The sequence below is a fragment of the Pecten maximus genome, chromosome 13, assembly GCF_902652985.1.
Source record: "Pecten maximus chromosome 13, xPecMax1.1, whole genome shotgun sequence".
In the NCBI taxonomy this organism is placed as follows: domain Eukaryota; kingdom Metazoa; phylum Mollusca; class Bivalvia; order Pectinida; family Pectinidae; genus Pecten; species Pecten maximus.
The window spans coordinates 13,249,339-13,261,316 of NC_047027.1; the positions used below are offsets into that span (position 1 = coordinate 13,249,339).

General features: G+C 34.2%; 1 protein-coding gene across 1 annotated transcript; it reads right to left on the minus strand.

Annotated features, from left to right (window-relative positions):
- Positions 1-504: 504 nt before the first annotated feature.
- Positions 505-1,995, minus strand: LOC117340455. Its single transcript, XM_033902215.1, has one exon. The coding sequence runs from the start codon at positions 1,993-1,995 to the stop codon at positions 505-507; it is 1,491 nt and encodes a 496-aa protein (XP_033758106.1).
- Between the last annotated feature and the right edge of the window lie 9,983 nt (positions 1,996-11,978).

Below are 11,978 nucleotides of genomic sequence, written 5' to 3' on the forward strand. Positions count from 1 at the left end.
TCCATACTTGGGTTCGAACTAGCGACACCTTTCTCTCTAAAGGCAAACATCCTATAGGCTAAAGGGACATTCCCGTTAACCGAAGGTTGTAAGGTGACCTTGTACGCTCTACTTCACAGGCAAACTTATTAAAAATGATTAAATTAATAATTTTCACTTACTCAAACTTACATTGCTCCGCCAGCCCTTTTGCCATTTGCACGTGCAAAATACAACTTCCCAAATAGCATGGCATTAAAAATGAAAGATGATTAATAATAACATTTCATCAACATACAGTTAAGTTACACAGCACGAACTTCATACTTAGTGTATATCAAGACATTAAAGGGTAATAATGAAAAGCTGTTATCTACAAGCGATGGCTACGATAAACTACATAAAGTACATAAATGGCCTGTCGAATATACCAGGATCCGTCATACGTACTCTTTAACATTACGTGTATGCTTCTTGTCTTTCGGTAAAAAGATAGATTGTCCATCATGGGAATGTTTACAATGTCTATTTGTATTGAAGTACCTTCATTCTTCCACCCATGTGTCCGATCAGAAAGGTACCGTTCTCGTTAAGACTTACACACCATGGAACCTCTACATCAGAGGCATAAACAGTCCTCATACCGCGTCCAGTATTCCTGTCAATCAGGAGTACTGACTTGGTGACAAATTCCGCTATGAGGATATCACCAGCTCGATCAAAGCAAACATCATACGGGTTAAACTTCAATGATTCGTCGGCCTCTCCGTGCGATTTAGTTGTACCAATGTCTTTACAGAGAAACTTCAGGTTTAGGTGTTTATCCATCACGATGACATGTGGTTGTTTGTCTGGTTCCTTACCGGCCATGTAGTCATTATACGTCACGCGATCACTATCAACAGCAGCTATGTCCCCGGTATATGTACAGGATGTCACGTGATGAGGATACACTGCCACCTGTCGACAAGGACCGCCTGGTCCAGCTGACACTGCCCGGCCGTCTGTAGTGTACAGTTGTATTTCTCCCTCCATCCCCACCACCACCATGTCATCACTAGTGATACACAAACAAAGCGGTTTGTTGTTAACGTTAAAGCGTGTAACGACGTCACCAGCCGTCGTGATTTCCCGGATACTTCGGTCTTCACGCACACAGAACCACACTCTGCCTGTGGTCGGGGATACGGATATCGAACTGACTTTGACTTTACACTCAACAGTTTCCTTCACATTGCCTTTTAAACCCACTCGGTACACCTTATCACTGTCCCAGTAAGATAGCCATGCCTCATCACCAGTAAGACATACACGACATGTATTGTAAGGAAATGACATTGTAAACTCGGGCAGAGCCACAGGCTTCGATAACGGTTTGTACGACTGGTCAGCGCCATCGACTAGTATCTTACCAATCATGCCTTTCAGGAGTTCGGTTGATATCGCCCCGGGTTTGAACTCCACTGTCTGCAATCTTTCTAGAGTGTGTGGGACAGTTGAGGTATTCCTGATTTCTCGTGCTAATGTAGTGACGTCAACGGTTGTACCGGATGTAAGTACTTCCTGGCATCTGTCCAGTTTTGACTTTAACTCATTCGTCAGATGTTTGGACAATGAAGTTTTGTTTTTCTCAGCAATGCTTGTGTTCAATTTCTCTAGTTCGGTACACATCTTCACTAACAAGTCAATAGCATTATCGATGTTGTCTTTCAGCTGTTTCCCCTGACGTTTAATGTCACTGATGGTTTTCTGATATCCTCCTCCTCCGTTTGTCTCACTTTCACGAATATCCCGCTCGATTTTAGGAATGTCGGTTTTGGAGAGTTTGTCAACATACTGCTGTATTTCCCGTTTCTGGTCTGCCACGTAATCAGTAAGTTTCCGAAGAGTATGACCGTTGTGACTGTCTGTTACACAGTCTATACAAAGTAACTGGTCCTCACACGATTTACAAACACAAACAAACCCCATCCCTGGATGTCGGGTACACCCACGGACTTGTGTCTGGGCCGCCATGTTTTCCAGCGAATGTCGAGGACTGTGTATATTTTATCTCTATAGGTATGTCAACATGGCGGCCACAATCATATGTTTTTCCGTGTTACGATAATTTGACAGTCAAGTAGTTTTAGCTACAGCATCCATTTTGTGAGTGGTGTATATTTAGTTCGTACTTCATTGACAGTAACCAATCATGGTGTTGGATGGAGTTTAGATTTGTATAAAACATACTTCATTAAGCAATGTAATGGCGTTACTACAGTCAAAGGGGGACGTTATCAATTTACGTCCATTATCTGAAACTTCAATTTACGAACTATCGCCGACAGTGTTGACATGATACCCATGATGTACACGTGTACATTTGTATCTAATCAATATAAGTAAATGGATAATTTTAACACGATATGGTTAATTATACTATATAAACACCTTGATTGGGACGAGTCTGTGGATTATTTCGAGTTGTCTGTCATTCTCTCTACTATATACAGTTGATTATGTTATATTAATACTTCTCTAGCTGGGACGAGTCTGGATTATTCAGAGTGGAGTATCATCTCCATATTGACTATAACTACATTACATTGTTAATTATGCTATGTTAACATCATATAACAATCTAAACTTGTTAATTATACTATGTTACGTCCTATAACCGTCTAAACTTGTTAGTTATACTGTGTTACGCCCTATAACCATCTATAATTGTTAGTTATACTATGTTACGTCCTATAACCGTCTTAACTTGTTAGTTATACTGTGTTACGCCCTATAACCATCTATAATTGTTAGTTATACAATGTTACGTCCTATAACCATCTTAACTTGTTAGTTATACAATGTTACGTCCTATAACCATCTTAAATTGTTAGTTATACAATGTTACGTCCTATAACCATCTTAACTTGTTAGTTATACTATGTTAGTCCTATAGCCATCTAAACGTGTTGGTTATACTATGTTACGTCCTATAACCGTCTTAACTTGTTAGTTATACAATGCTACGTCATATAACCATCTAAACTTGTTAGTTATACTATGTTACGTCCTATAAGAATCTAAACTTGTTAGTTATACTGTGTTACGTCCTATAACCATATAAACTTGTTAGTTATACTATGTTACGTCCTATAACCATCTAAACTTGTTAGTTATACTATGTTAGTCCTATAACCATCTAAACTTGTTAGTTATACAATGTTACGTCCTATAACCATCTAAACCTGTTAGTTATACTATGTTAGTCCTATAACCATATAAACTTGTTAGTTATACTATGTTACATCCTATAACCATCTAAACTTGTTAGTTATACAATGGTACGTCCTATAACCATCTAAACTTGTTAGTTATACTATGTTACGTCCTATAACCATCTAAACTTGTTAGTTATACAATGTTACGTCCTATAACCATCTAAACTTGTTAGTTATACTATGTTACGTCCTATAACCATCTTAACTTGTTAGCTATACTATGTTACGTCCTATAACCGTCTTAACTTGTTAGTTATACTATGTTACGTCCTATAACCATCTAAACTTGTTAGTTATACTATGTTAGTCCTATAACCATCTAAACTTGTTAGTTATACTATGTTACGTCATATAACCATCTAAGCTTGTTAGTTATACAATGTTACGTCCTATAACCATCTAAACTTGTTAGTTATACTATGTTAGTCCTATAACCGTCTAAGCTTGTTAGTTATACTATGTTACGTCCTATAACCATCTTAACTTGTTAGTTATACAATGTTACGTCCTATAACCATATAAACTTGTTAGTTATACTATGTTACGTCCTATAACCATCTAAACTTGTTAGTTATACTATGTTAGTCCTATAACCATCTAAAATTGTTAGTTATACAATGTAACGTCCTATAACCATTTAAACTTGTTAGTTATACTATGTTAGTCATATAACCATCTAAACTTGTTAGTTATACTATGTTACGTCCTATAACCGTCTAAACTTGTTAGTTATACAATGTTACGTCCTATAACCATCTAAACTTGTTAGTTATACTATGTTAGTCCTATAACCATCTAAAATTGTTAGTTATACAATGTAACGTCCTATAACCATTTAAACTTGTTAGTTATACTGTGTTACGTCCTATAACCATCTAAACTTGTTAGTTATACAATCTTACGTCCTATAACTATCTAAACTTGTTAGTTATACTGTGTTACGTCCTATAACCATCTAAACTTGTTAGTTATACTATTTTACACCCTATAACCATCTAAACTTGTTAGTTATACTATGTTACGTCCTATAACCATATTAACTAATAATATATGTCAATGCTCTGTTTGAAGATCTGGTCACCAAACTCACTAAGGTCTTGCAATTGTCGATCAGACATTTTCATCACAGAAAAAAACAACACAAACTAGTAATGATATATAGAATTATTAATTAAACTATAAAAGTAATTTGAAAATATATAAATTTCGCCACATTAACATGAGCTAATTCTAGTTAGATATCCTTGTCGTACTGTTAGATTTGTTCATCCTTTACTTTGTCGAACTGTCAGCATCTTTTTAGTTTCTTCACATCAGTGTTTAATGAGTTCAGCAATATTGCTCCATATGTATTATATATTCGCTCTATCTATCAATTCAAATGATAACTCCAGACCAATACTTCAGATGTATATAAGTTTACAGGTAGACGAGATATCAAGATAACATGATGTCAGTTAAGATACGGTCGTAGTTATTTAAAACATGACCCCCACAACTATTACCTAGCAGATTAAAAAATAAAAAGGTACTTTCTCCAAGGTCAAACATAACCATCAAACCTGTGTTTGATATACATAATTTAGCTATCATAAATCAAAGTAGGTACTTGTAGAAATATTATATTGGATTGTGAAAACATTATGTGAAATGTATTATGATCAGCATTTCTTCATATTGATTAAAGCAATTACATATTAGAATATGAAAATATCAAAATTGGGGGGAAAAAAGGCAAAACTGTAGATAAAGGGGCCCATATTCGGCCCCAAACGTAAACCAAATAAATTCACTGGGTGGTATAAATTTCTATACAAACTAATTAACACAATAATAATGAAAACACACACGCGCGCGCGCGCACACGCAAACGCACATGTAAACGCACACGCAAACATTTTTCAATTCTATGAAATGTTAGTAATTTGATGAGGTTGTGCTTTTAGCTACATCACAGACGACATAATGGATAGTGAAATTGACTTTCTTTGGCCTGTATCTGTTTGGCTGAGGAAATGCAATCACATATTCACAACTTGTCTATTATACCTAAATGATATTTTGTATATACATATTTTCAATAACACATATTTTATGATTAGCATTGTTTTAAGTTAAAAGTATGAAGTTTGAATATGAGTTGTCTCCCCTGCACTACACTGTAATCCGTGAACCTTATCAATTATCTAATCATTGTATTGGTTATATATTAAATGTAATTTGTCTTGTACTACTGTGTTGTTGTGTTTTGGATAGGTTCTGTTTGATGTCCAGTCCTTTTGTCATCAAAGTTTATGTCAAAGTTTTAGAAATAAAAAGTGAATTAATCTAAAAGAAATCCACAATTACAAGCTGCATACAAATTCATATATTCCATCGATTACCAACATTATTCACCATAACAGATTTCGTGTGATTTAAAAAAAGATTGATCAATGTAACTCGCAACGATTTATGTAGTTAAGTTGTATAAAAGGTGAATATCCGCACACGGTGGAACATTTTGATTCTAATGTTGAAACAATCTATAAGTAACATGCTGGAAAGAAGGCTTTCGTACATATGTATATATATATATAGTCATGGGTGTCAGTTATCTTTGTACGACTTTTCAGTTACTGGGCTACCTTAGACCAGGATATATCGCGAATTGCTGAGAATTTGGCTACAATTATTTTTCGAACGGCGTTTTACTACTTCCAGGGTCACCAGGGTGAAATGTCTTAAACAGTAACCGTAGTGTCATGTTGGTACACTCTCATATGGGGATAGAAGAAGTAGTCAGCTTTTCATCCATAAATGACCTTCACCAACTCAAATAGCAATTTTTATTTAGTTAGGTATTCTGGAAATTCACCAACACAAATAGGAATTTTATTTTGTTAGGTATTCTGAAAGATATTATGATATAGATCACTACCATTTCTTACTTTTACCCTTAAACAAGAACTCATCCGACAGGTGTACGCAGTTGTAAGAATTTTCATCATTAAACAAAGCATTATGTATGAAAAATTAAAAACAACAGTTAAATATATCTATATACCATCACATTTACATAGCATAATTATTCATATACCAGCATATTTATGTATGTACATTCTGAGTGTTGATTCTTAATATGAACATAACAAGTGAAAACAAGAAACACATGATCATGAAAACAGTATGAAAGCATCGTTTCACGTGTTCCTTTTTCACACAATACATCTGTTAAATATCATTATGCTAGAAAGATAGTCCAAGTTTCATTTCCGTAAATTGTATATTCTTTGTCATCTATTCACATGAAATAAATCGAATTAAACACGAATTATTGGATGTGATGTTAATTGATGTCTTTTTCTTTTGAAATAAAGCAACTGAAAGAAACTGCGGAAGGACACGGTAAACGATGCCATGGTACATTGGCGGGATCACCCGCTGTTCCATTACTTTAGCATCTTTTCGTATATAGTTATCAAAGTTAAAATTTTGGAATGAGTCTGTTATTAATGTTTTTATTCGAAGTCACCCTGATACTATTACATAATTGAATGGACATTTTTCATTTTGATGTGGCTATGAATAACAGTAGATATCTACCTATCTTCCGGGGTACACTACGGGATATGTAGAACGCTACTGATATTTATAGCCGCCATGACAATGAAAACAAAATTCATTAAATCCCTATATACAGACATATTGACATCAAAATTATATACTATCAAATGTTTATACCATCATATTTATATACAATCCTATTAACATAATATTTGTATACCATCATTTTAACATCATAATTATACACCATAATATCTATATACAATTATATTTATATATCATCATATTAACATCATTTTCATATACCATTATATTAACATCATCATTTTATATACCATGATAAGTATACACCATCATATTAACATCACTTTTATATTCCATTATTTTAACATAATATTTTATTATTTATATATCATCATATCAACATCAAAATTATACACCATCATATTTATACACCATCATATTAACATCATTTTATATACAATCATATTTATATATCATATTATTAACATAATTTGTATTTATCATTATTTTAACATCATAATCATATATGATTAAATGAACATCATTTTATATACCATCATAATAATATACCATAATATCAACATCATAATTATATACCATCATATTAATATTATATATATACCATTATATTAACACCGTAATTATATACCATCATATCTATATACCGTTATATGTATATATCATCATTTTCATATACAATTATATCATCATTATATATCATACTAACAACATATTTATATACCATTATATGGACATCATAATGATATACCATCATATTAACATCGTACAATGTATTTATATACTATCATATTGACATCATGATTATATACACCTTGTTTCCCTGCAGGTAGGGCGTAAGAATTGTACCTGCTGCCCCCATTGCATGATCGTAAGAGGCGACTAATTTTGGGATCTTATCTTTTCTCTTCTTTCTTAACAGCTTTCTTCTTCCTAATGTCTCCCTTGACAATGCCTCACTTTTGACCTTTAGTTGAGCGTTCGCCCCCGTGAGGAAGGCTTTGGGTTCCTAGCCGAGACATACCAGAGTCTTTAAAAATGGTAGTTGCTACTCCTGCTTAGCGCTCAGCATATTTGGAGTGGAGCGACTGGTTCGCCCGTTGTCAGTAGAATGTGAACGGGTGGGGTGTGCTGCTTGGTGTCTTCGGCAGTATGCTTCAGTGAGGTAGCACTATAAATCGGCAAAAGTTCCGGCCTATCACAAGGAGACTTAACACGAACATTCCGCAGCCCCCCAAAACAAACATACGCACTCACCACACGCATGCATGTCGCACACACGGGAGGCCGTCTTTAAATGACCTTAGCTGTTAATAGGACGTTAAACAAAATAAACCAAACCAAACCAATATACACCTTGTACCATCGTATCAATATCTTAATTATATAAACCTTAGCATCACATCTGCTGATGAAAACGATAGTAACAACAAGATGAAACTATAAAATGTTACTTAAGTTTGCGACATTTTGAAATATTATATAAATATATCTAGTTTAATTTGTTTTACAACCTTATTTCTACACCACATGTATGTGAAACTATTCCTTTATTTAGGACTTATTTAGTTATACGGGACAGAGGCTGCCGTGTGACTCATGTAAAAGTTTTAAAGTGTTTATATTACAGGTGTTAAACAGGAACGCCAAGGTCAGATACCATAGACTAAACCATCCAGGACTCTTGGCCAAACCTTCGACATGCTGTTAACGGCCGATATTAGATCCTGGTTATCGTATCGAGTTATAAAACAAATAGGGGTCAGACCAGACAATGTTATTTATAGCACTTCATGCACTCCTTATCGCACTATAGCAGCTATATTTGTATGGACTGACACCTTCCTCCAAATTATAGATCATTTTAACTATCTTAAACAAATACTGGAACCATTCAACCAATCTCGGTTTTAGGTACAGCGTGATCAATGGTAGTAATATGCATAAGAATAAGTAGTTTTGATGTTGCAATATTAATTTTAAATAAATGAAGGAAATTGTAATATAGACAATAGACACACCTCTAATGGATGCTCATAAACAACATTGTCAAATAGGATAAACATCTTCTTTCCGCTGTCCCGTTCGTTCGTGACAGATTCCCCTATTGCAATACTTGGGACCTTAAAATCTTTCCTTTTTTTCCTGACTGCTCCTTCATTCTGTCCTTTATTCTCTCATTTAGTCGGCGCCCTGACACCCGTACTCTGAGAGAGAGAGAGAGAGAGAGAGAGAGAGAGAGAGAGAGAGAGAAGAGAGAGAGAGAGAGAGAGAGAGAGAGAGAGAGAGAGAGAGATGAAGAAATACATTAAAAAAATAAGATCTTCAGAAATAGCTTTAAATCATCTTGTCTTACAACGGTATATGTTTATAATACATATAAATGCCATTATCATATTTAATGTCTTAATCATAAATTCAAACTACCATAGAAAATATTAAAATTTGACGCCGTAGTATTGGAGTATTATTTCATCTTTACAAAGATAACACAGGCCTATGTTTATCGCTGGTATAAAATACATTATGAATTCCTAAACCGTCTTTATATACCAATATTAAAATCAAATTCAATTCAAAAGTTAAATACCAGTATTAAAAACAGTTTTGTCTAGAGTTATTAACATATTTACGGAGAAATGCTGTGAGCTATGTTATGTATGCGATGTGTATCGCACTATTTTCTTGTGATCTTTAGACCCCAAGGCTCCTGAACAGCTTATAAACTCATCGAGTAGGGATTTTGAACTGTATTGAAAAGCAATAGCATTGACCCATATCTCTTACCGGCTGTTTTATATTTAGCTATATTTAATCCATAACAACGAGAAATTTACTGTACAAATAACGAAAGTCAGCGGGAAACATTGAAATATTTCATATCAGATGCCAACATAGAAACATGTGTCGAAATTCTGTTAAAAGCAGAAACCACATCAATATAAATACAATTTACATTAAACAAACGTAGAGGCCGAGGAAAAGGATATGTCTATTTAACATAACAAAAATTGCTTTGATCTCCATGTGAAAAAACCTGTAGATATTTTAACCTAATCTTCAAAGAAAATCAGCACGTCATATTGTAGAGATACAACAACCCTGGTTTGATAACTCTTCTTTCTTTTGAAAATGACATTCGTAGTAAAGAACTGTTACCAGACAGCAAGTCCGCATCGCTTATCATAAACTAGATCTTTAAATATGTCTATCTTTAGCGATTACATGATTATTCATCCACTTCCTCTGTATTAATGTTGATGTGCGTAGAAACAGGAGAGAGTTATAACAGGCTAGTTATAAGAAATATGAAAGTTAAACATCTTCATTTTAGCTGTGGTCATGAAACATACTTTCAAATCTGTTCATTTATAGAAACTTTTAACTTTGATTTCGCCCTCAGGAAACGGAGAGTTCCTATACATTATTTTTACCCATAGTAATGATATAAACGAGCGTATATCGTAAACTTTCCTGTTGTTGCAATAGTTTCGGGTTAAAGCATTGTTCAATTTGACTGTTGTTTGTAAACATAATCATGCTCAATTTATTACAAAGAAAACCAAATCGATCATATGATTTGTCATGTAACGAGGTAATTTTTCTTCCGTCGAAAGTTTTTTTTCCAATTGGGTTACGATCGGTCATATATGAATTGGATCAAGACCATTTTGTAACCTTTTTTCTTTGTATTTTTGTAGATATCAACCAAGAATTGTTGTAATCACTTATTTTTTTTGTAATAAATAGAAAGTGCTAGTTTTGTAACAAACTCTTAGAAAATAGCACATTTTATATCTGTTTCTCTTGGGGTTTTTAACATTATGAAACAATAGAGACAGTGTGAGGACACACACTTTCAAATAACGTCATTTAAGTAGTTACGTAAGGCAAAAGACAAACAGAGGAGAATTACACTTTCATCCCTTATAATTAAAACCGGGAACAAGAGGCAGTCAGTGAGGAAACGTGCTAATCTTCCCATTGAAACCATTTCATATCCTTGATCTTGACGATACGGGTCAGTCGCATGCAATATAAGGAAGTTGTACATTAATATAAAGGTATGTTGCAATCATATCGTGATATGCGTGAATAATATGATGACGGTTTGGTTTGTTTGGTTTGTTTTTGTTTAACATCCTATTAACAGCCAGGGTCATTTAAGGACGTGACAGGTTTTGGAGGTGGAGGAAAGCCGGAGTACCCGGAGAAAAACCACCGGCCTACGGTCAGTACCTGGCAATTGACCCACGTAGGTTTCGAACTCGCAACCCAGAGGTGGAGGGCTAGTGTTAAAGTGTCGGTACACCTTAACCACTCGGCCACCGCAGCCCCTGTGATGACGGAATGGTACAATTGATAATAAAGAATAATATAACGATTAAACAAAATAATATAATGACGGGGGTGAATAATGTAATGATGAAATCAAATAATATAACGACAACAGCGTATAATATAATGATAACATCATATAATACAATGATAAAATCAAATAATATAACGATAACATATAACAATATAACGACAACATATAACAATATAACGACAAAATCGAATAATATAAAGATAAAACCGAATAATATAATGATAAAGTCTAATGATATAATGAAATATCAATGAATTTATTATTTTTAATGTCATGTGTGACAGCTACAGCGTTCCTTAGGGTAAAGTCACCAAGGACACAATCACGCTGTACGGCTCCCGAGATACACAAACCGATACAGGTAAACTGTAAAACAAAATCGTATCATTAATTTGATTCTCCTCTTTCTGCTTTCTTTAAAGATAAATACAAATGTTTACCGTTGTAGTGCCTCTTTTGCAATGGGAACAGTTTCATGGATCTGACTAAAAATGCTTCGTTGTGTTCTATATTTTTTTCTGCATAAAAGTGAAATTATATTTGATTTTTTGTATTAACGCATTTCCCGCTGGAATTTTAACGTACAAATGTACTTAATCTAACATCATTATAGCGAGTGAACTTTGCCTCTCTGCTCTCCATTCACAAATCGTATTCCAGAAATTCTCGTATTTTCTTTAGATATTTGCTATTGACATTCCGACTGTCAAAATATCCGGCCGGCAGGGTGCGCTTTATGGCACGTGCTATATTGCGCGTGATATCCGCTTTCTCTACTG